Source organism: Aspergillus lucknowensis (genome assembly GCF_044049455.1).
Source record: "Aspergillus lucknowensis strain CBS 449.75 chromosome Unknown BJX67scaffold_5, whole genome shotgun sequence".
In the NCBI taxonomy this organism is placed as follows: Eukaryota; Fungi; Ascomycota; class Eurotiomycetes; order Eurotiales; family Aspergillaceae; genus Aspergillus; species Aspergillus lucknowensis.
This window is the reverse complement of record NW_027263549.1, coordinates 515,962-537,951: the sequence shown is the minus strand read 5'-3', so window position 1 is coordinate 537,951 and position 21,990 is coordinate 515,962. Positions and strand designations below refer to the sequence as shown.

Genomic DNA, 21,990 nt, shown 5'->3' with positions numbered 1-21,990 from the left:
AATCGTATCCATTCCATGACCTGACAGCGCAGACCCAACAAGTCAGCTAACACAGTCAGTCCATATGTCAGTGGACCATCATGTGCAGACAGGGGCTGAACTGGACAGGAATCTTTTCCTGCTTTTCTCCGCCCGGGTATGATGAATATGGCGTGTATTTCCAGAAGTCGGTTCAAGGGCTCGAGGCCGCTTCACCCATTTCACTTCCTCCAAGTTAATAACAACCAAGCGGCCACTTAGGTCATCCTATAATATATTGCGCAACCCACTGGGTTGCTTTCACAAGGTAGCCCATGCTGCCACAGACATGAAGGGGCTCAAATCCCTTGTTTTGGTTCCGTACGAGATCAAATGCCTCTGACCACTGGAATATTGCAAGTAATCTTGCAAGTTAGGGCATCCTTTATCTAGAGGATCTTGGTTAATTATTCCTTGGATGCAGGCCATGGTACAGTACGGTCGTGTAGTCAGCCGGTTCTTTCGAGAGTCCCGGCCTGACTGTGTCCCCTCGCGTCCGCCAATTGGTTGATGATTGTTGCCCCGGCCACGACTCGAGCGACTGCGCACGACTACCATGGTGGAAGGTGAAGGTGATTCCTTGTCACTGCCACTGCCTTCACTCGACGAAGGCTTTGGCGTAGATAAGTCTGGTTGACACTGCTCTCTAGAGCGTGTGTTGTGGTCTTTTAGATATGGTTTCCAGTTTGAGGGCCAATAATTAGAGGCAGGCAACTCTTTATAAGTAGCTTTGGGAATATCCTGCAAGATGTCCATGTATTTAACCTCCCAAGTTAAAAGCTTCTCTTGTGCCCTATCATGCCATTCTTGAGACGGTGCTTCGGCGGCCAGCGCCTGAAGGATACATACAAGCACCTGACTAACTGCAGTCCGGTGGAGACAGTACTTATTAAGGTTATCTGCCTGCATGTCTTGATTTGGAACGCACAAGAAATATTAGACAACCGTGGGATCCAGAGGAATATAAAGGAAAACAAAGGCCTCCCTAGTGCAGATGTACCTGTATTGAACACCACTGTTGATCATGTAAGAGAATATCTAAGTGATCATAGTAGCGATAAGGCTCGTGGCATGAAACTCAAGCAAGTTGCCTTCCTGATTAATAATATCTTGGGCCAGATCTATCTCGTAAAGACCAGCGACTAAATTAGGAATAGTCACCTTGTGTGGCGCTTTGAACTCTACCATGTATACAGGTTTTTGTTGCTTATTGGCTACAGTATGCACGCAGAACTGGTCAGCGTGTTGATTGTGTTGTCGTGCAGTGCCAGCCCTGTCGAGACTCCAGCAAGGAACCCATCATCGTCTACTGTTCTTGCGCGAACTGCCGGCGGGACAGGTAATCTGCCAATTGCGCCAAAATCGGGACCTCTACGTCCTTTTCGGGCGGAAATAGCCTGGCGGTGCCTTTGACCTTCATCATCCGCAGTCGATCCCAATCCCAGACGTTGCAATGAGTTTCAGTCTTAGGGTTCTCTCTCGGGGCGAAGTAGGTTTGGCCCTCGGAGAAGAATCTGTCTTGGGGTTTCATCACGGCAAAAATGAATACTGTAAAAGGTGGTCTGTGCAATCGGGCTTCGCCAATGTGAGCGAGCGACAAATCTTGACGTTGACTGGATGTGAAGGATGATTTTTTTTTTCCTGCATGGATATATATATCTATAAGCCGAGATCACGTGAGCGAGGTGAGAGCCCTCAGAAGGATACCAACTTGTATGGAGTGGTTCTCAGTATCTCAGTACTTTAGACCCTATCACATCGCTGGTTTACCTTCAAAGGTCGACTACTCTAGGCATTAGCCACTGCCTCACCACATTCTGACGAGGAACAAAGCGCCGAAAAGTTTACCATACAAAAACAGCGCAAATATTCAAAGAGTTCAGTGCATAGTGTTATGGGCCCTGTCGAGGCAAGCCCTACACCAAATAGTCGGCCCGAGGCCATCGTTCCAAAACCAACACTCGCTTCAAATGGCACGAGAGTGGATAGTCCCCGCGGCGGCAACTGCGGCTTTCAGGCAATATGCAAATATTAATATCTGGTCAAAAGCTAGCTTTGCTACTAAGCCTGCAAGGACTTTGCTCAAATTCTATTTCAAATGTTGATTCCCTCCAAACACCGATAACCGATCCTGCGCCTTATTAGTCCCATATGAATATAGAGTGCCGTTCATGTCGATGTGTGCGAAGATCCCTGATGCTCGCGTCTAGGGAGGGTGGCTTTATCGCATATGTGCAACTGGCCTGGAAATTAGCGAGCTAAAGCTCCGCAAGTGCTGGGTGGCTCAGATTGAAGGGTGTCGAATGTCAAATTTGAGTTGCGTTTATCCGGCAGATGGATCCTTCAGGATCCTTCAAGATATGGGAGCCTCATCTGCAAAAATTCCCTCTAATCATAGACCTCCTGTATGCTAGCGATTGGATGAATCTCTCACAAGTCCCTTGCATTTGCCTTGAGCAACGTGAATGTTCCTGGCGGTGGTTCGCGTGAAAACAGCACCACAGCTAGGGCACTCCGCCTTGGCCACAACGCCCGATTTCTCTCTTTGGTGGCGTAGAAGATTGCTGAAAGTTGAAAATTCGCGACCATTGCATCCGTGATCCCAACATTGCGGCTTTGGTCGAAAACTGATTACTCGGACCTGTTGCTCCGGGTCTGTAGATGCTGGTGTTGAATCGGGTGATGAGTAGACTGTTCCAGAGGACATCAATGGCTGTGGCTGAGGGCTAGCGGCTATCGACCCGGCGTTTGAGCTGGTCCAGCCAAAGATATCAGTGCACATTCAACAAAGGGCGCGAACCCATGACAGCACTCACGCCACTGAAGAGCCCTGAGCTAAGTAGTATTCTGACTGATTGACGATATATGACGGCTGACTGATACGCCTTGCGTTAGTGCCTTCTCTTTGATACCAATTCGATTCGGACTCACGACGAGGCGAACATGTGCTCAGAAATCGGCGGCGAGCTTGTGGCAACCGAACTACTGGGGAACGAGTAGGGTATGGAGGCACTGCCAAAACTACTCGTCAACGAAACGAACATCCCGAGAGAGTGAGCAGTTAATGTGTGTACCTTCTAGGATGGTGGCGGCTCTGCGATGTACCTGTCTGCTGTGAATAGAGATACTGCGATGATGGGGGTCCTGGCTGATAGTAATTCGATGAGGCCGAGTGGTGTGGGGGGTACCCGGCTGGGTATCCGGGATGCGAAGGCAGGCCGTGGGATTGCGAGAATGCTTGCTGATCCATGGCCATCGAGGATGGGTGAAGAGGCTGCGGCGATCGGTGCTGCCAGCCGTAATCTGTGCCGGGTCAGGCTGGAAACTCAAGATAACGAGTCATGGAGAGCCTGCATTCAACCATACTAGGAGAATTATGTGCCATTTTTTGCAAATATTCAATGTTATTCAAGCAGCGCTTGGGCATCTAATGCAGTCCGTGTCGGAATCCACTGCGCGCGCAGAGAATATTTCCTTCCAGGAGTTCCAAAGGACTTGATGCCAGTTATTCTGGGAATATTAGTGCTCCTGGCCTCATTACTCGCTAACTCTGATGACGACATACCGTCAGCTTGTTATTATGTGCCGGTTAATACCCTGCCTTAAGCGAGCGCAGAAAGGGAGGTTTCGGCCGTCAAGGGTACTCTCTCACTCGGACTGAAGGGTTCCGACGAGAATGGGTACTCGCTCCGTTCAGACGCGTTCGAGATCCCAGACTCGATATGCTTGACTCCGTGCCCGAACTTGAGAGGCTCAAGACAGTATTTGAAGGCGAGAAGACTAAGCACTTCAATCCTCCGGTGACTCGAAGGTGAGTATAAAGGATTCAGGCGACGAGAGCTTGAACTAATGGGGAATTGTTGCTCTGAGGGACGGCGCCTGTTAGTTCCTCGCAACACACAGGCCGTTCGGTGAACAGTGGCAAGTTCCTTGAGAATTGGAAGGGGCACGGAGTCTGATATCTGAATGAGGCTGGAGGGATCAATGAACAGAGCCCCATCAAGGGAATGTTCGGTCCAGGCAGAAAACAGAAGTGAATTTGAGTGGGCCACACCGCAATAACACAAGAGAAGGAGTGGAAACCGGGTGCAAGGAAGCCAACAGGAGCGGAGAGACGAAGGAGGGAGAGCGATGACCTACCCCCAGATTTCAGCCAGCCCCACGAGACTTGAGCAGTGGGTAGGAGGACTTCGTGCCCAGGTGGATGGACGTATTAACCTCTGCAGGGGACCGTGGCTGAAGCTTGACGTTCGACGCTGCAAGTTGATGCCATCCCCAAACTGACAGGCCGGGAGAAAGTATTTAAACGTCCGACAGCGGGAAATAACCAGAAGAATCAGCAGGAATCAAATGCAGGATGAACAAGAAAACGAACAAGCGTGAGCCGGTGCCGGACCGACCTCGTGTGGACGGTATTTCGTGTGGCCGCTCAGCTTCCTCCCATGTTTAATGATCAGTATTTTCCAAGTCTGTCTTTCCGCTGAGTCGGTTTCAAATTAGCCTCCTTGGGCGTGACGGTTCGGGTTGGCATATGTTTCCATTTTATTATTTATTGTGTTCATTTTCAGGAATGACATGGCCCCCGGCTGGTGTTTTGCTTTGCTGTTCTCGGCCTCATCCTGAAGCCAGAACTTCTCCTTCGCAACGCCCTGAGAACCAGTCAACACCCATCAGCGAATGTCCCAATTCCTCCAATTCTCACAGTCTCTCGACCTGCAGCACACGTTCTGATCCGTTTCTCCGTTCTTTTCCATTCGTTTTCTTGCCCTAAGACCGCCTCACGCCTCCGTCCTCTGACTGGCCGACGGACCTTGCAAGAAAGACACCCGCGACCTTTTCCCGACTATCTTTACGAGGGCCGATCCGGCAAGCTGGAAACTGGAGAGACGGTGACCGTTGATTGGCAACTCTTCCACCGTCGATCAGCATCTGAATCTTTGCGTCTTGTCAGAGACGTTACGGCCGCATGGCGCCGTCGTTTACCATTTCCTTCTCGACCCGAGCGAGCTCCACTTGGCTGGATGTTGGCAAAAATCACACGAAAAAAATATTGAGCCAGCAGGAACAAGGATCTCCGAGCACTTGAGAATTGGAAGACCCGGGGAAATGAGCTCCTCAAACCGAGTCTTGTCTCATCCTAGTAGAATTGAAGAGCGGAAAGATTGCGAAGCATGGTAATTCTTTTCCTTTCAGCCCCAAGACGAGACGTTCTCTGGGGACTGCGGACCCACAGCGTCGCTCGTTTTAACCTTTTTCTCTCTTCTGTTGTTCAATGATGTTTCTCCAATGCTTTCCGTTCTTTTTGCTTTTTCTCTTGGTTGTCCTTCGCGAACTCTTGGGACGGCTGAGCTTCTATTTTCTCCTCTCGTTCTTGTCCGGAGTTCGACCAACTCCAGGCGAGCTCGACTAAATTTGATAGCGCCTTGGAAACGGCCCAAGACGGAATTTGAATTTGCTTTGGACACGAGACGTCTCGAGTTGTACAAGATCGCCATGTTACGGAAGATGCAGCGCGAGATCTGAACCACATGGCGATAAGCAACGGATGGCTGAACCAGGCCTTGTTGCAGCCCTCGGATCAGACACTCGGTTGGTTTAAAACTTTCCAATTGCCGGAGAGCGCTGAGGAGGTTGGGAGGGAGAGCTCTGACATGTGAGGCATTGACACTTGTTGCCTCGCCTCTCTGCTTCCACTTGACAACGGCTGGGGTCTGAGTTGGACTTGGGGCTGGGCGGCCGTGACTCGTGAGATTTTCCCAAGCTGCATGACGACTCCTCGTTCTGTTTGGCCCCCAAACTTCGTGCGAGCCAGCCACACTGGCTCGTTCCACGCTGACCCAACAGAGCATTTGGTAATGATTTGTTCTTTTTTTCTTTTTTCTTTTTCTTTTCTTTTCTTTTCTTTTTTTTTTTTTATATTTTTCCTTTTTCGCTTTGCACGAAGCAGAGGGCCACGATTTTCTGGATTGTCCCTGTGGAGCCAATCCGCCGACAGCTCTGTTGGTCGCGATGCGGCCTCTTGATGCCCTTCAACCTTCCTCCTCGGCGTGATACAATTCGACGATGACCACGGGTCACCAAATGAGTTTGACGATGATTGCACGAAATCTCAGAGTTTTTTTCGTGCGCCAATACGATTTCACATGGCCAGCACAGCAGGGCCAACGTTCCACCACGAAACATTGGCTCCAGAGTGATGATGGAAGCGCCGAGGCGGAGGCTGTCAGACGAGAGTCTTTCACTTGACCGTTTTTTCACCAGCGCGGAATGAGCCCAGGGAAGTGATAGCCTTGTGGTTCAGTGTCGCTGACAGCCACGGTAAGGATCAGCCAGGATCAAGAACCTTACGGCAGGGGCAGACTAACGATGGAGAACAAGGAGGACGTCCGAAGAGTTGGAGGCCAACCACTCGGAAGGCTCCTCATTTCTTCTCGTCAAACAGTGAGGGTTGCTGTGGTGGGATCCTCCGACTGACACCCACGCTGATGCGATCAATCCTCGATTTGAGTTTGATCCATTGGCTTCGAGTATTTGTCCCTCATTTCGTACCAACTGGTAACCATCATGCCTCGGCGGCACCTCTTTCTGGGTTCGGCTAGTCGAGCTAATCGGCCGTTTTGCCTCGTCCCGATTCCTTCCACTCTTCGGCGGCTTTGTTACCAACTCCATACGAGATGTGGCACGTCTGCTCCACTCTCGTCACAGGCCACCACACTTTGACGGTTGGGGCCGTTTCTTGGCGAAGCGCCTCCGAATGGCGACTGGTTTCACTGCCATGATGACAGCCTCGTTCTCTGTGCATCCTGATTGATCAAGTGTGGCCAAGCAAAGAAATTCCTCGCAAGAGTGCCGAGATGAGAGTGACTTGGGAAGCGCTCTGGAAAAACATACCCAATTATAACCGTGGAAACCCCGTAGTTTTTTTCCCGACGACGTGTCGTCCTCAGATTAATTAAGATTGAATTGAGCGGTCCCTTGTCTCTGGCCACGCGGGCCAGGATTCGCCGATCTCCTTGGATTCCACGTGCCCTGGCACTCTTATCGATCCTCCTGGTCCCCCCTTTTGCCATTTGAATTTGAGGTGGAGAGCCAAGGGTGAAAGAAAGCGGCTTCCCCGTTGCCTTCTTCTTTGAATCATGGTGACTGGGATTTGGAAGGGTCCGAACCACCAAAAATCTCGTGCATGTGTCTGACGAGAATGTTCTGAAGGCTTGTTGAGGCTGGGCTTCAACGTTTCACGACATCCTCATCCCCAGCCAAACTGTCGGATCATTGCCTCTCGATGTGCTCAGAAGACATTGAGAACTCTCCTTCATTTCTGATTGTTCTCCACACAAGCCAAGGCTGTCGCTCTCGTTCCTCAGATGGAAGGGAACCTTCCGAAAACTCTCGCTCCATTGTCCAGACCAACCACATTGGATCATTCTCCCTCCAAGCCAGTCGTGGACATTGGTTCAAGTGAAGCCTTCACTTCCGCAGGATTCGGATGGCCTTGCGACAAGCGACGCGAAAATCCAAAGCCACGAGGAAGGACTGAGGACCGGGGGATTTAGAATTATCAGCCCCAGCCAAGCACGACCAGAGCCTCGTGTTCTCGAAACAGTCGAGAGCAGCGCGAACATGTCAGCACAGTGCCCCCAAGGCAAGGAACAAGAGACACAATGGCATTATGATGACAATTGGTCCTTCCTTGGAGCTCCTTTCTGTGCTTGAGTCGCCTCGCCCGCGAAACCCTTGTGGATCACAATCGCCAGATGCCGAAAGGATAACCCAGCCGTCTGACAAGTGGCTGCGTCTCCCTTGGAAGCGACTTCCCTGACCGAAGCGTCATTGGTCTTGGTGGGATGAGCTCTTGCCCACACAACCTTAAGTGACCATGCCCATTCTCGCGGCGCTGGGTTTGTTGTCGGAGTGGGTTGCAAACGAAGGCCTCAATTCTGAACTCATGCAAGTGATGACTCGCGAGAACGATTCATCCAGCCAAGGCTTCTCACTGGATTCCAGGAGCAAGAGAACCACAGCCAACAGCCATCGGGCATCGTTGGTGGCGGACAAACGAGCTCTTGATACGTTGACTTGGACAATTCGGCGGGTTGCTGGGGGCCTCGGGGCTTGGTCATCCGGGTTCCACCACGCCTGACAAGTGGGACAATTCTCCAACACCGGCTCCACTCCCAACGGCAGACCTCGCATGGGGCCCCTCGCTGGGTTGGGGGCTTCTTCACCAGCGTGTGGGTCTGATTCGCGAATCGTATCGGAATGGCACCCGGGACCAGCAGCCACTTCGCTCTTTGACTTGACTCCACGCTTGGTTCGACTGAACAGAATTCTCGAATTGGTGCTCTCGTATCCGTGACGAACGGCTGTCGAGCTTCGTCCCCACGAGGCAGCCATCACACAATCGCCTCATTCATCTTTTGGAGTCAAAATTCAAGAATGGGTGTCTCTCAAAGTTCCCCACACCAATGAGGCTGTTGAATCTTCGTATTTTTGCCTTTCTTCCGCGGGGCTGCAGTCAAAATCGCGCTTTCTCGAACTCCTTTTCGCATTTGGTGGCTCATCGCGTCTTCTGGTTTCAGCGTCAGCACATGTGGCTTGCGAAAATCGTAGCCGTAAAAAGAGCTCATGTGAAACCATTTTCTGATGTTGTCCGGCCCAACCTCCGAACCTCGACTCCCAAAAACTCAAAATCCTCCTTGAGTTGCGAAAGCGAGCCAACGAGGCGACGACTGGGCCAACTCCGCTGGGCCGCTTTCTTGATCCTTCCGCCCATGGAGCGATGCCGATCAGTTGCAGGAAATTTCGAGTTCGCTTCACACTGGGCGAATTTTTTCTGCTTTTCCTCCACCGTCTCTAAAAGGCAGCTTTGGGATCAGCCAGGACGTGCATGATAGGGGCACACTCTCTTTCGGGAGTTGCCCTTGGATGGCAGCTTGTGAGTTTGTGGACTTGTGAAGCTCATTTTGGGTCTCCAAATGACCTCTGGACGGTCCGGCCCGAGGAAGATGGGCCACGAGCGGTGAAGGATTCAGGCCCTCCAAGTTCCATTCTTCGTTTCCAGGAGCAAAACTGGACGATTCCTCCACGGCTTTCTCGGCGAATGAAAACTTGAAGAACATCCCTGACGCAAGACGACGCAAGACAAAACGTGTTCTTCCACAAAGGCTCACTTTTCGGCGAGGATTACGGTCACGGACTCCGGAAGTGGGTTGACGGCTGAGTGGAGGAAAAGTCTCTGGTATGTTTCGCTGCTTGAGATGGAGGAGCGACAAAGTTCAGGCAAATCTCAGGAGAAATCAAACCGACAGGGTTGGTCAAGCACCCTTGTCTTGTTGCAAACGGGCTCTGAAGGGGAGAAAATGCAGCACCCAGAAAGCGAACACTTCGCTATTTCTCCCACTTTCCGCAGCCAACAATGATGCGCCCAACAGATGGCAGCGGTAGGTGTGAGAGAAGCAACATTGAAGCCGAGGTTGATGTCTCTGTTGTCGCTCAATGGAAGAGCCTCTGCCGTTTTTCTGGGTGTTGAAAGGTATTGATCCCATACGGGGGTTCATTTGGGCTTGGTCGAGACCACAGCATTTGTCAATGCTCCAAAGTGGAATGCTTGGACCATGAACCAAGCTTGTAGAAAGTCAAGCCACACCCGTCGCCTCGACTTCGGAGTCCCGTACTCTGAAGAATACTGACAGTTTAAAGATATTACGTTGGCGCCATATCTTGCTTCTCACGCTTCACAACTCATCTTTCCGTCAAACGGCGGTGGCCCTGCATCACCATGTGTCGGCGAAGATGGATTCGAATATTATTTATTCAATCCCAGCTTATGGCTTTTGGAAAGCATCCCTTGACACAATAGAGTACAGAAGCCCGAGTCCACGAAATATAAAAAACGGTGAGCCCCTTGAACCGCTCGAGGACGGACAACTGGCTGCCCTGATAAGTTCAAGTAGATCTTTCTGGCTGATCGTGATGATGATTGGCCTCAAAAATTGTTTCTCTCGCTCTTCTGGTTTGATTGAACGATTGCCATAGATGCTTTCCATGATGCTTTCCAAGCTTGACAAAGATCGAGAGATTTGCGAGCCACAGACGTAGACGGTATATATAAGATAAATAGACTCGTATGTCTACGTTCTGATGCGCTTTGATGTCATTTAAGTGCAACAGCTACCAAAGTCAAAGCAGATTCCAAGTCCTCGTAGCTGTTAGAAGTTCCGTATCTGGCTTGAAAAGGGTTCCGGGCCCTAGTTACTCCTGGATGGATCGTCATATTTTCTTTTTATCGGAAAATGCTTCATGATATCTCAAGATACCTAAAGCCAAAAGACACAGCATATAAAACCCGCGACTATACTGGCGGAAGAATTGATTGAAACACTGCTCAGGAGTTTAGTTTGGATCTGGGCTACCATACCGGTATGATGTATCCGTCACTGGATAAATTAGGTCTCGGAAGAGTGTAGGAACTTATCTGGGAATAAATCAAGAAGGGTGAGCGAAGATATGCTGTCGAGGTAGAGATATGCACAGCCGACATTCATCATCCAAGGACTAACAGCCACCTCTCGCCCTCTCTTTGTACTATCCTTCGTACGGATACAATATCTGAATCTAAGAAGAGCAAACAAAAGCCTTCGCGACGTGCGAGCTACCAGGCCGCCCCCTTCTCCGGATCCTTCCCAATCCACGAATTGTTCGAGGTCATCAGGCCGGGTGACACCGTCGACAACTTGGTGCTGGCGACCACCAACTGGGGCACCGCACTCGGGGCACAGCGATTCCTCCATTGCGCCTCCACACTCACCAATTGTAAAAGGGTGGCCATTCTCACAATAATACCAATGCCCCGTTCCTATGAACTCGCTCGCCATCGCCTGGACAACAGCAAGACGCTCCGCCTTCGTAACAGGCAAATAGAATTGTGGATAGCAGCATGCTTTCCGCCCCATCGATCTCGCTCGCGAGACCTCGAGTGTGGCTCGGAAACTGCTCAAGGATATCTCGCGCTTGCCTGACCGCCGCTCGACCCTTTTCGAGATGTTGTCTGCTCAAGGCTGGGTTTGGGCAAGAGCACCGCTGGACAGCGTGGAGTTGGGCCAGGAATACCTGACCTTCAGCTTCAAAAGGGGGTCTTTTGGATTCTTTTGCTAGTCTTATGAAGGACTCGCATTCTTTGCAGCTCTCCGCAAGATCGATTGTGATTTTGACCCGTGCATAGCCCTTCATGCGGAGAAAATCCATGAGTAGAGCGATATCCAGACGGATGCTCAAGGCTGCGGCGAGAAGGATGCCTTTGGCTTGAAGTGCGTTGCTCTCACATTTGAGCTTGGTATTGGTAATAATCTGCCTTCGACGTGCGTTCTCAATCATATTAAGTACTCGGATGAAAGGCTGCTCGTCTGGGGGAGACTCGGCGACGGTAGGCTTTGATGCGCTCACGTAGTTTAAGGAGCTCTCCCCAGCGTCCTGCGGACACTTTTCCCAAGGCTGCTTTCATAACCTGGATCTGGTTTGAACGAGACCCCTGAATTTGTATTACTGTCGGCAATGGGATCTTCTGCTGGTACTCAATCTTGGAGAAGCTGGATATTGCGGGCCGTATTCTGCGCGAGTGGCATATATTCGCGGTTCAAATACAGAATGAGCTTTTTGGTAGACTCATCAAGAAGGCCTTGACGAACCGGACGGCCGTAACGGGAAATATCTCTTAACAGCCCGCGACACAAGACGCAGGCCTTGATATCCTCCATGCGAAATGGTTGTGCTGAGTCTTTAATCGCCTTGGGCTTTCCTTCATCATCAAGCTCATAGTATTTTCCGATGTCCATTTGCGCATCCATGCTTTCCATCGTTAAGAAATGCCCGCACCGAGGGAAGATGCAAGGATATTTACCCAGGTTGAGGTCCTTGTACTTCTGACCGAGTATGAAGTCAACAGGATGGTTTTGGATGTTTTCTGTGCTGCAGGTTTGACAGAGACTTATCGATGGACAGTCTTCTCCACAAACAGACGGGCAACGATGGCCACAAGGAAGGTATTTTTCGCAGCGTAGGGAGCAGGGGACATGGTTGCATGGAGCCGCGCATGGCATTGTACACACGCTATGTGGACAACTTGAGGGACATCTCTCCTCGGCGCATGGCACACAGGGCTCCCAACATTTCCGTGTACATTTCGAATGATTGCAACGGACCTTACATACAGCCTGGCAGGGAGGGCAAGGATTCGTCCCATGACACAAAGATGTGCAGACATGGGTACAGGTAGAGTAGTTTCTCCCACATTGCTGCTGACATGACCCGTGGCCAATGGTGCCCCCTCTATTGCACTCAAAGCATTTGCGTTTACAGGTATGTCCGCATTGCAATTCAGCTCCACATGGCGATTTGCATCGGTAGGAAGAAATGGAGACATCTGAGTGGCAAAATTCAATAACTTCATGCGCGCAGCCAGCATTATTTGGGTTTCCGGATGCCTTGGGCATTCAAGGTTCATGCACTGGTGGGCCCTGGATAAGACTAACGGAGTGCTGCAAACAATGAACAACTGCCTTTGCCTGTGCCTCGTCAAGGACTGAGTTCGTATGCAGCCTTTGAATCTCAACGGGTTCCTCGGGGTCAACGAAGAAATCAGACTCGTCTTTCATCAAACAGCGGAGGTTAAATCGGAAGCTGCCGTTCATGGCGTAAAGCGGTGGAGGAACGACAGTGTTGCTGTGCTCGTACTTTGGTGGTGGAACAAGCAAACGCCCGAATGGAATATGATTAGCCTTCTTCATTTGCTGTAGAGCCGCAAGAGTTGGCCCAAAACTGGGGAGGAGCGCTCCTGGAAATTCGACCACTGAAAATGGCTGGCCAGGACGATCATAGTAGCCTAGAATAGATCGCAAATTGTTCTCCAGAGACCCGGCTATTGTGAGCATAACGCATGCTTTTTCGGCGCTTTCCACAAGCAAGCATCTCTCACCCACTCTGCGTGATCTCGCCCGAGTTTCTTATTCTTACCAAAACGCTCATCTGCAGTGTCGACAACCGTGCAAAAGATCGCACGAGAGCTACCAATGGAAAGACACACCAAGGCACCTGATTGTAGGCGTTTGGATGTCAACCACCACCTTTCTCGATCGGAGTGTGACATGCGACGAAGGAGTCCTGAGCTCCAGTGAAGCCGATATTTGATAATTTTGGCTCCCCGATACACATTCGTCTGTAATTGATTCTTCTGTGACAATTCGAACCCGGGAACTTCTCCTTGCATCCCTTAGATTGCTTGGCGAACAGCGTCTCGCAGCTGTCCTACGGAATCTTCTCTCAGTAAGCGGAAGTTCCTGTCTAAAAGCCCGGCAAGGCCGCTAAGCTGCCAACGAGAAGGATCGCGCTCTGGTAGGTATTCCGCTTCAGCACTCAGAATCTCGTCCACAGTCGGCAAAATCTGTATAGATGAGAAATCCGTATGGTCGTTGTCGTGTCGGCCACCAGGTGATTCCTGGGGGGGCGCGAACGAGACAATCTCATTCTGTTGCAGTTTCGGCTGCCTTGCGGGTGGGAGCTGAGCACCGGTTTCGAGACGGCGGAGAAGATGCCCCAAGTATCTGCGGGGTACGTAGAGTCTTTTCGATGTGCTACCGTTATCAATTGCGGTTAGAATATCCTGCATCCTTAGTATCTGCTCCCCGAGACCTTTATGGATGAAAGCGGTTGAGTTGACAAACATGATCCGAGAACACACGGCTAATGAGACTTCTAGCCACTGGACACGGATATCATCTTCGGAAATAGACTCAAGCACAGAGCAAATTGAATCCATTAGATTAGCAGCTCTGATTCCGCCTATCCCGTAGAGGAAATTATAGATGGCTCCGAGTAGGTGCTCCGCAACGAGTGAGGAGAGAACCTTTGGGTGTGAAATAGTTTACAAAAAGGGAGCCATCTGGGCTTTGAATACATCGCGTCTTGTGGGTGGAGGGAGTTGTGAGAATTCTTTGTCGACGAGTTGCTGAATATATCATAACCCATGTTCCTCGGACATATAGCGAATGACCTCCTGCATGGAGTCGATATCACGTTCAATAAGGGATCTTGCGCCGGTAAAGAAGCTATCCAAAAACTCAGAAGCTATGTAAAATGCGCATCTCGCACGGGCAGTACGCTTCCACTCTCGAACGTCGTTCTCTTTTCTCGAGCTTCGTGCTTGGCGACTCGAGCCGCGCATTGCTGGGCGGGCCCTGCCATTGGTTAGAGGCCGTGGATATTGGGAATAGGTACGATCATTACCTTAAGGGAGCCATCAGAAATTCTTTGCCTCTTTTGTGGTTGGGGGAAGGGGAAGTTACAAGCATATAGATGTCGGTAGGGATAAACAGCTACCCAAAATGAAACAATGACTTCCCAAACGTTGAGGGTTTTTTAAAGACCAATGAGGAAGATCATAAAACACGAAGAGGTTGTGACAAGGATGGGAATATGGGTTTAGGAGGAGGTCGAGGAAAAGGGCGAAGGAGTAGACGAAGATACAATCTTTGCGAGCAGTAGGGTTAATGAAGAAAACCGACAGAATGACGAACGAGGAGAATATAAGGTGAAAAGAAAGAAGAAGAAAAATGAGGGTTGAAGAAGATGAGGAAGACGAAGTAGAGATGGAAAAGAGAGAAGGGAAAGCGAGAGAACGAAGAAGCTGCCCACAGGGAGGTGTGGTGAGTCGCTGAGCAAGGACTTTTCCTCGCTTGCAAGGCTCCCATGTCTCATCTTCTCGATTCTGTCTCTTTCAGAAGAGTCTTCTAACATGTTGGTATCGGCGCCCACTTCCTTTGCAGAGAGCTTGCCCGTCCACGGCAGAATTGAGATCAATGGCCCGCCCAATTGCCAGAGCTCCTAGGCACACATCTCTGACACCCGGAGCAAGCATCCCTTGTTGTCGTTTGATTGGTAAGTAAGTTTGGCTGGATGCCCATCCTCTAGCTTCTCCAATCCCAGCACGTATCCAAACTGCTCGTCTCGTCCTGGTTCACACGGAAACAACCTGAACCATGGCGTTCCTGATAGCCGTCATGAATGCTGTCATACCTGCTCGCGGAATGAAATCCATAATAGGCTATCTGACGAGGCCTCTGGATAGCCACTCCGGGTCTACGCCCGAGAAACGCTCAGCTACATGCACAAACCCAGATGTTGATATTCGTTCACCACCATATCAACTATTCGGAGGGTACATCATGAGTCACCTGGGCGGCAATGGCAATATATAACAGAGACGCAGCGCTTTCGAACCTCTATTCGACGCGAGCGAGACGAGGTCTTCAATCAACGCACCAGCGCAATAAATTGGGCGCGGTTGACACAGTCGAAGACATATGAGCAGGAGCCTGGGACAGACGTGACATAGTGCGATGTCATAAGATCCACAAAGGCAGTGAGATGGAGAACAAAGGTAGGTCGTCGAGTAATAGCTTGTGGTTCTTTCCAAAAGACTTATTCAAGAAATACGCCGTCCAGGAAATCCTGATAGCAACGTCGGAATTGCAACGACACGGGTATTTTCCAGCCACTTGGAGTTTGCTCTGGAACTTGGATATCAGAATCCTGTCAGATGATCGACAGACCTCTCGAGTCCTTTCACGGAGAGGTGCAGATGTGCCATGCGAGTGTCAAGCCTATGAACGATCAACGACGGCTGCCAGCCATTGGATTTCGACGATCGATGCCTTAGGCCAGGTAAACCCAACGCGAGTTAACTAGCGTCCCTAACAACAACAACAATCATCAGGAGCCGTTACATAACTGGGCACCTGCCCCTCGTTGGGTGACGTGACTCGGCCTGGTGAGATTCCCCGTCTGCTCATCATTTGTTGCACGGTTGTTCTCTGAATATCTGACGCCTTGTTCTTCATCGTCGAACTTCCCTCGTCCTTCCCCCGCCTGATCCCGTGTTCCTTCGGCAGTCAAGCTCAAGCAGCGGACTTTTGCCTCTTATCTTGTGGAGTTCGACTTCATAACCCCTCTTAACCCCCTATCCTCTCTTTACATAGGTGGGCTTGTTTTGCAAAGTCTCTACTCCCTTTACCTTCATCCGCTTATTGATGTGCTATACGCTGGCTAACTTCTGAAGAGGTAACGACGTCATCGACCCGTCCCGCTTCTTCCAACATACACTTTTCCCCACCAGCCAACGATCTATCTACGGGAAGCAGAGATAGAACTAGCCATGGGGTCGTTCGTGGAGGATCTCTGGTCGAGTATTTTTACCGCGGGCCCTACTCCGACTCTCCTCCTCGCGACCAATGTCAGCTTTGCCGCCTTGCAAACTCTCTTCTTCGTCCTCCTCCTCGCTACATACAGTGTTCATTTCATCGTTCTGTCGGCTCTCTCGGGTTCACTTTGGTACTCCATTAATTGGTTTGCTCGTGAGTTAAAGCAAGCGCAGGCTCAAGCTGCTGCGCAAGGAACACACTCAGAGGAAGTGTCGGCGGAGCAAAGGAGATCCCCACGGCCTGATTTGAAGGCTCGCGGAACTCCGGACGGGGCCGACAGTGAGACGGAAACAGAAAGCTTAGTGGATCATAAGAATGCGACAGCGATTGGTTTAACTCCACAATCAACTACGGCCTCCGCGACGCTTCAGGTTCCCGAGAGCATGAGTGGAGTTCGAAAGCGTCTTAGTGTGAGTGGTGATAGCTCAGGATACACGAGCACCGACAGTGAGTGGGAGAAGGTCGATGACAATAATGGGAATTGAGGGAGGCCACACCATGCCCGGTTGAACCGCCTATGACACCAATGACAGGATGGTGATATATGTTTTCTTGCTATGCGCTAGGATGTCGGAGTCGTATGCGCCGCAGTACGTCGAAGATGGGGTGATTGATTTCTATGCATATTTTTCAAAGGCATTCTTACACTGGATATACCCATAGATGCCGGAGTTATCCTGAATATGGCACTAAGAATATATAGCCTGAATATAAGCACTCTGGATGACCTTTTCCGCAGAACGACGGAGCAAGAATAGATGCGCCAGCTGCAAAAAAAAGCCCACAACGCCAGGCCGCGACAGCCCTTAATATCGTCGCCCGCGTCGAGTCTCAACGCGCGTTCAACCTTGGGGGTTCGGGACCACCAATCAACGTCTGTATCAATCAAACTTCACTATCTCGAGGTTTGAATAGCTTCAGGTTGAACAACAAACATGGGAACTCATCGTCGCCGGTGGTTCGGTGATAGATCACGTGACTGTTCTTATCGATAAGGAGCTGATTCATCAACTGCTGGGTTTGTTTGGGTATGCACGCACATCCAGCTTGCTACCTTGAAGGAATTTTTGCATAATACGCCCAGCAATGCCTCTCAAATACGGCATTGTAGAAATATGGCTCCGGATTCCTTGATCTGTTCCAGCCGCAGCCACATCTTCTCATCTGTTTTTACCTCCACGTCCCTCGAAGACTTCATATCCACTGGACCCTTGCTCGTACCGGAGACCGCGTTGGACCATTCGACGTCATATCGGGACGGGAAATCAGCGAATAAAACAACATGGGATCGAGCATGGCGCGTGGCAACTACGTTTCTGTCGATGCCGGACGAAGGGTTCCTGCCACTAATCGAGATTCACGACATGGGCGAGGCAGAGTTTCTGAAATTGTGGAATCGATATAAGAGGCCGTCGAGGGAGACTAAAGACGCATTTGAGTACCTTTTAAGGAATTCCGTGCAAGAGTCCGGGAATGTGTTTGGGAGCATCATTGACTGGTATGGGTGTGAGATACGGCGACATTTTATGAGGAATTTCAGGGGTGATCTGTCTAGGGTTCGTCCAGATTACTACGCTTGAACTGCCTGACTTAGTGGTCGTGCTGATAATATCGTAGATGGTGCATGGATCAATGCGAGATGATGTGCTGAAGATCATCGTTGACTGCCTGCTGCTAGTACGGAGGATCTACTTTTCCCCGCTGGTTGAATACCTCCTTCCCCTCTTGGATGGTGCAGAGCAGGAAAAGGTGTTCAAGAAGTTGCAGCGCTCATTCTACCTGATGGTCAGCTATGGTATGCCTTGGCCGCAGGTAGCAGACCTGTTGACTCGGGAACTGATGACACGTGCTCTTGTCATTCTGGGCATTGACAAGATGAAGGGAGAAAGACATAGTAGCACAGCGTCTAGTGTGGATAACATGGAGATTGATAGACAATATTCGGTGGCGTACCAGGATTGGCGGGACGCGCCCTCTGCTGAGGCTCGAACTCAGATGATGACGGACTTCGAAGACGCCGAAGTTACTTCCGAGCGAGAAAGGTTGCTCTCGCTCCTAAACAACTTGCAGCTGGTTGGTATCGGGGGCGAAAGGGCGCAAGAGGTTTTTTCGGGTGTTATGGATACCATGATGACGGAGTTCATTCGGACTGCGTATACAGGCCACTGGGAAGGCCCATCTACCGTGCCGCTTCATTTACGGCAATGGATAGAGAGTGTTTTTGCTCGACTAGTCGTGCAAGTCCTAGCGGTCATGAACATGCCCGAATCCAGAACGAAAGAGCCAGGACAGCTGAACGTGGAAAAGTGGCAAGAAATTGGGGTCGCACGGCTTGGGGCGCTCCGGACCGGGGAGCTGTTCGATGTGATAGTTGAATGGCCTGCAAGCAGTGGAGCGATTGAGGATTTGCGACATTTCACGACACACCCAGCTGCCCGACACCATCTGACACACTCATTCGCGGCGGTGCTAAATCGACGCCTGTTACATCCAGGTGCCTCGACTGTGGAGATTTTGCAGGTATACATCTCAATTATACGAGCTTTCAACCTAATGGATCCGAAAGGCGTGCTTCTGGATCGAATCGCGCGGCCAATCCGCCGGTATCTACGTGACCGCGATGACACAGTCAAAGCAATAGTTGGCGGTCTATTAGCGGATCCTGCCGACGCCGATGGTCGCACTACTTCATCCAGCAGTGATACATTGGTGGAGCTGTCCGCTGAGCTGAGCAAAGCGCACCAGATCTCTCTACAGGCGGACACGGGGGAGCTGGACTGGGACGATATGAATTGGATGCCAGACCCTGTCGATGCGGCACCGGACTACCGCAAATCGAAGACTTCGGACGTCATTGGGAGTCTCATCAGTCTCTTCGAGTCCAAGGAGACATTTGTCCGAGAGATGCAGAACATGCTCGCTGATCGTCTTCTCCAAAAACGCGCAGACTTTGAGCAGGAGATGTCCGTCTTGGAGCTCCTGAAATTGCGATTTGGCGACAACGCCCTACAAGCATGCGAAGTCATGCTACGAGATATCTTCGACTCGCGACGGGTTGACGCCGTGGTCAGAAACGACCAAGGCATGGCGGCTCCGACAGCGGGAGACGACGACACACCCGACCTCCACGCCAAGATTCTGTCACACTTCTTCTGGCCCGAAATCCAAGGCCAGCAATTCAGGGTCCCTGACGGGATCGCCCAGCTGCAACAACGCTACTCGGAAGGCTTCGAATCACTTAAACAATCCCGCAAGCTCACGTGGCTAAATGGTCTAGGCCAAGTCACTGTCGAACTTGACCTAGAAGACCGCGTCTTCGTTGAAGAGGTAACAACCTGGCAAGCAACGGTGATCTATGCATTTACTTGTCCCACCCACGAGCCCGTGACCAAAACTATCTCCGAACTCTCCTCTCAACTCGAGATGTCCGCTGCTCTTGTCCGTAGTGCCTGCCTGTTTTGGGTTAGCCGCTGCATCCTAGCCGAGGTGCAGCGGGATACATTCAGCGTTCTGGAAACACTCCCCACGAAGACTAGTAGCGACGACAATACCGCAATGGCTGAATCATCCATCCCCGGCGCTTCTGGCAATACAACCAATGCAGAAACAGCAGCAGCAAATGCCGAGGCCGAGGCTGCAGCCGCAGCAAAGGAATCTGCAGAGGCAGCAGCCATGGAAAAGATGAATCTATACTGGCAGTTTATCGTGGGGATGTTGACGAACCAGGGTGCTATGCCGCTGCAGCGGATCGTCATGATGCTGAAGATTGCGGTACCTGGTGGATTCCCCTTTAGCAATGAAGAACTGCGCGAGTTCCTAGCTGGGATGGTCTCACGGGGGAAGTTAGAGATTGTCAGTGGAGGCAATTATAAGATCATTCGATGATCTATTATATCCCCCTGGCGTCCATAATGTATCACTACCACCCAATTATGTCCTCACGACCCGAATAATGAAAAATAATGGATTAGAGTATCATCATTCAGCCCCTCTAGAATATCGTATTCGCTAAAGATACAGCACAAACCAGACCCACGAACAAATCATTCAAATTCGTGTATTCATTCAATTCAGATTACTCCGCATCCAACGGCGCAACCGGCGCCGTATCATCAACCTGCACACCACCCCTCTTCTTCTCATTACTGTCCCAGAAGGGCAACTTCCAACCCCCCTCACTCTCTGGCGTCGCCAGCCACAGACGCATCAGGTGTCGGCGCGGCGCCGGCGGCGCGTAGTCCTTGTACGCCGTGCGCGCGTGCAGAACGTGCGAGTTGGAAACGAACTGGATGTCGCCAACTTCGAGGATCATGTGGAGGGAGAGACGCTGGCAGGTTTCTTCGAGGACTTGGAGGGCTTCGAGCTGTGCGGGGGAAAGAGGCGGAATGAGGCCGGCGTCGGAGAAGCGGTTCAGAGAGCGGACGTAGTAAGGGTCCCACCTGGAGGTAAATTAACTATGAGCATCTTGCAATGGGAAGAGCGGAGAAAAGGGGGAACGGGGGGAGGCGGGGAAAGTACTTGGTGTAGACGCGGGCGTTTTCGCCGCGCTCGAGGTATATCACGCTCGTGCGAATGTATTCTTCTTGGCCCTTTGAAGTTTCGCCCTTGCGGTCGAAGTACCAGATTGGTTCTACGAGGGTCTTTAGGACGTCGGGCCGTTCAACAGCGAGAGTGTTGTAGACGTGGTGGGAGGAGACGATATCTGATTCGCCACCTTCGAGGGCACGATGGACACAAAGGAGGCCTACAATGTCGCAGTCGTCGGCATGGAAGAATTGTCTGCATTGCATTAGCCGCGTGTTGCATGCGATAGCAAATCGAATACAGAGGAAGAGGGATGAATACCTTGCGTTTGTGCGGTAGATGCGCACGGAGTCAATCTTGGTGGCATCTTCTCCGAGATCCTTGACGTGGCCTAGAACATGACCGCGGCTGTTCTGGGAGACGAAATAGCCCAGGTATGTGCCGAGACCCATGTAGGCGACGGCAGACTTGTGGTTACCCCATTCCTGGGTGGGGAAACCCTTGAAGAGGATGAAGCCTTTCCCATTGAGGAGGTCTTCACGGAGGGATGCGAGGAGGGTAGATAGCTTAGGAAGAGGAAAATTGGCCTAGTTCTGTCAGTTAAATCTTTTCGCGGAATGTCGAAAGGGGCGTCATACCTTCGAGATACCAGTGAGGGGGATCTTAGCAGCCAAGAAGGCATCGGCTGTTGCACTCAGCTCCGCAACCTCTTCTGCCGTGAATAGATGAGTCCATTTCTCGGGAGCGTCTCTGTAATCCTCTGGCTTCCAGAGGGTAGGGCCGGTTATCTGCTTGGGAAAGTCGTCGAAGGGATGGAGCTCCTGGTAGAGCGGGGCATGTTGGCCTGTCGTCTTGAGGCCATCGGGGAAGACATCGATGGGCAGAGGGGCCGGGGCTTGAGTGAGAGTAGCCATGTTGACTATCGTGCTGAAGATATCCAGATCTAACTTGCTTTTTCTTCTCTTCCTTCAGGCAGAGGCGCAAAAGGGATATTTATAGACCAAGCGACAGGCTCGGGTTGAAGCCACTCGGCCGGGAGACAGAAAGAATGTCGACATTCCCAAAGGGGACACAAGCTGTCATGCAAAGAGTGGAGGGCATTGCGTGCTGGGAGATCGTTGAAGATGTGAAGCTGATAGGAGGAGAGCTCCGATGGAAGTCGCTGTGGACGGCGTGATTGGTCTTGTGGATGGCGTCA

The 21,990-nt window shown here is 51.1% G+C and overlaps 11 protein-coding genes across 11 annotated transcripts; 2 read left to right on the top strand and 9 right to left on the bottom strand.

Moving 5' to 3' along the window:
* Positions 1-17: 17 nt before the first annotated feature.
* BJX67DRAFT_344516 (uncharacterized protein) lies at positions 18-1,626 on the bottom strand. The gene has a single exon (XM_071028268.1). The coding sequence runs from the start codon at positions 925-927 to the stop codon at positions 280-282; it is 648 nt and encodes a 215-aa protein (XP_070889736.1). The 5' UTR covers positions 928-1,626; the 3' UTR covers positions 18-279.
* A 649-nt stretch (positions 1,627-2,275) lies between these two features.
* On the bottom strand, positions 2,276-3,858 carry BJX67DRAFT_246574 (uncharacterized protein). The gene is made up of 6 exons (XM_071026204.1): positions 3,584-3,858; positions 3,385-3,528; positions 3,093-3,321; positions 2,950-3,030; positions 2,835-2,894; positions 2,276-2,744 (listed from the first exon to the last, which is right to left on the bottom strand). The coding sequence occupies exons 2-6, from the start codon at positions 3,443-3,445 to the stop codon at positions 2,429-2,431; spliced, it is 747 nt and encodes a 248-aa protein (XP_070889735.1). The 5' UTR covers positions 3,446-3,528; positions 3,584-3,858; the 3' UTR covers positions 2,276-2,428.
* Positions 3,859-4,998: 1,140 nt separating this feature from the next.
* BJX67DRAFT_246554 (uncharacterized protein) lies at positions 4,999-5,952 on the bottom strand. The gene has a single exon (XM_071026203.1). The coding sequence runs from the start codon at positions 5,865-5,867 to the stop codon at positions 5,208-5,210; it is 660 nt and encodes a 219-aa protein (XP_070889734.1). The 5' UTR covers positions 5,868-5,952; the 3' UTR covers positions 4,999-5,207.
* Positions 5,953-5,958: 6 nt separating this feature from the next.
* BJX67DRAFT_344505 (uncharacterized protein) lies at positions 5,959-6,795 on the bottom strand (the record flags this gene model as incomplete). Its single annotated transcript, XM_071028267.1, has 3 exons — positions 5,959-6,324; positions 6,384-6,703; positions 6,734-6,795. 3 exons carry the CDS (start codon positions 6,793-6,795, stop codon positions 6,257-6,259), a joined length of 450 nt encoding a protein of 149 aa, XP_070889733.1. The 3' UTR covers positions 5,959-6,256.
* Positions 6,796-7,663: 868 nt separating this feature from the next.
* On the bottom strand, positions 7,664-8,621 carry BJX67DRAFT_246518 (uncharacterized protein). The gene has a single exon (XM_071026202.1). The coding sequence runs from the start codon at positions 8,410-8,412 to the stop codon at positions 7,885-7,887; it is 528 nt and encodes a 175-aa protein (XP_070889732.1). The 5' UTR covers positions 8,413-8,621; the 3' UTR covers positions 7,664-7,884.
* Positions 8,622-11,565: 2,944 nt separating this feature from the next.
* BJX67DRAFT_344501 (uncharacterized protein) lies at positions 11,566-12,792 on the bottom strand. Its single transcript, XM_071028266.1, has one exon. The coding sequence runs from the start codon at positions 12,504-12,506 to the stop codon at positions 11,589-11,591; it is 918 nt and encodes a 305-aa protein (XP_070889731.1). The 5' UTR covers positions 12,507-12,792; the 3' UTR covers positions 11,566-11,588.
* A 438-nt stretch (positions 12,793-13,230) lies between these two features.
* Positions 13,231-13,931, bottom strand: BJX67DRAFT_246486 (uncharacterized protein). The gene has a single exon (XM_071026200.1). The coding sequence runs from the start codon at positions 13,826-13,828 to the stop codon at positions 13,283-13,285; it is 546 nt and encodes a 181-aa protein (XP_070889730.1). The 5' UTR covers positions 13,829-13,931; the 3' UTR covers positions 13,231-13,282.
* BJX67DRAFT_246491 (uncharacterized protein) lies at positions 13,932-14,395 on the bottom strand. Its single transcript, XM_071026201.1, has 2 exons — positions 14,296-14,395; positions 13,932-14,246 (listed from the first exon to the last, which is right to left on the bottom strand). The coding sequence occupies exons 1-2, from the start codon at positions 14,358-14,360 to the stop codon at positions 14,027-14,029; spliced, it is 285 nt and encodes a 94-aa protein (XP_070889729.1). The 5' UTR covers positions 14,361-14,395; the 3' UTR covers positions 13,932-14,026.
* A 1,305-nt stretch (positions 14,396-15,700) lies between these two features.
* On the top strand, positions 15,701-16,995 carry BJX67DRAFT_344499 (V-type ATPase assembly factor PKR1). Its single transcript, XM_071028265.1, has 2 exons — positions 15,701-16,064; positions 16,127-16,995. Exon 2 carries the CDS (start codon positions 16,223-16,225, stop codon positions 16,751-16,753), a length of 531 nt encoding a protein of 176 aa, XP_070889728.1. The 5' UTR covers positions 15,701-16,064; positions 16,127-16,222; the 3' UTR covers positions 16,754-16,995.
* Positions 16,996-17,311: 316 nt separating this feature from the next.
* On the top strand, positions 17,312-20,258 carry BJX67DRAFT_344496 (anaphase promoting complex subunit 2). The gene is made up of 2 exons (XM_071028264.1): positions 17,312-17,824; positions 17,886-20,258. The coding sequence occupies exons 1-2, from the start codon at positions 17,384-17,386 to the stop codon at positions 20,151-20,153; spliced, it is 2,709 nt and encodes a 902-aa protein (XP_070889727.1). The 5' UTR covers positions 17,312-17,383; the 3' UTR covers positions 20,154-20,258.
* Positions 20,241-21,910, bottom strand: BJX67DRAFT_344495 (TauD/TfdA family dioxygenase). Its single transcript, XM_071028263.1, has 4 exons — positions 21,431-21,910; positions 21,114-21,379; positions 20,787-21,047; positions 20,241-20,707 (listed from the first exon to the last, which is right to left on the bottom strand). The coding sequence occupies exons 1-4, from the start codon at positions 21,704-21,706 to the stop codon at positions 20,344-20,346; spliced, it is 1,167 nt and encodes a 388-aa protein (XP_070889726.1). The 5' UTR covers positions 21,707-21,910; the 3' UTR covers positions 20,241-20,343.
* Between the last annotated feature and the right edge of the window lie 80 nt (positions 21,911-21,990).

Bases quoted from the DNA above. Each gene is read 5' to 3' on its own strand.
- BJX67DRAFT_344516 (XM_071028268.1), bottom strand. From the start codon at position 927: ATGCAGGCAGATAACCTTAATAAGTACTGTCTCCACCGGACTGCAGTT.
- BJX67DRAFT_246574 (XM_071026204.1), bottom strand. From the start codon at position 3,445: ATGCCCAAGCGCTGCTTGAATAACATTGAATATTTGCAAAAAATGGCA. The intron at 2,895-2,949 runs GTGAGTCCGAAT...AAGGCGTATCAG, and splicing joins GAGCACATGTTCGCCTCGTC to TCAGCCGTCATATATCGTCA. The intron at 2,745-2,834 runs GTGAGTGCTGTC...GATAGCCGCTAG, and splicing joins GCTCAGGGCTCTTCAGTGGC to CCCTCAGCCACAGCCATTGA.
- BJX67DRAFT_246554 (XM_071026203.1), bottom strand. From the start codon at position 5,867: ATGCTCTGTTGGGTCAGCGTGGAACGAGCCAGTGTGGCTGGCTCGCAC.
- BJX67DRAFT_246518 (XM_071026202.1), bottom strand. From the start codon at position 8,412: ATGGCTGCCTCGTGGGGACGAAGCTCGACAGCCGTTCGTCACGGATAC.
- BJX67DRAFT_344501 (XM_071028266.1), bottom strand. From the start codon at position 12,506: ATGCCCAAGGCATCCGGAAACCCAAATAATGCTGGCTGCGCGCATGAA.
- BJX67DRAFT_246486 (XM_071026200.1), bottom strand. From the start codon at position 13,828: ATGGATTCAATTTGCTCTGTGCTTGAGTCTATTTCCGAAGATGATATC.
- BJX67DRAFT_246491 (XM_071026201.1), bottom strand. From the start codon at position 14,360: ATGCTTGTAACTTCCCCTTCCCCCAACCACAAAAGAGGCAAAGAATTT. The intron at 14,247-14,295 runs GTAATGATCGTA...AACCAATGGCAG, and splicing joins TTTCTGATGGCTCCCTTAAG to GGCCCGCCCAGCAATGCGCG.
- BJX67DRAFT_344499 (XM_071028265.1), top strand. From the start codon at position 16,223: ATGGGGTCGTTCGTGGAGGATCTCTGGTCGAGTATTTTTACCGCGGGC.
- BJX67DRAFT_344496 (XM_071028264.1), top strand. From the start codon at position 17,384: ATGGCTCCGGATTCCTTGATCTGTTCCAGCCGCAGCCACATCTTCTCA. The intron at 17,825-17,885 runs GTTCGTCCAGAT...ATAATATCGTAG, and splicing joins TCAGGGGTGATCTGTCTAGG to ATGGTGCATGGATCAATGCG.
- BJX67DRAFT_344495 (XM_071028263.1), bottom strand. From the start codon at position 21,706: ATGGCTACTCTCACTCAAGCCCCGGCCCCTCTGCCCATCGATGTCTTC. The intron at 21,048-21,113 runs GTATTCATCCCT...AATGCAATGCAG, and splicing joins ATCTACCGCACAAACGCAAG to ACAATTCTTCCATGCCGACG. The intron at 20,708-20,786 runs GTACTTTCCCCG...ATTTACCTCCAG, and splicing joins AACGCCCGCGTCTACACCAA to GTGGGACCCTTACTACGTCC.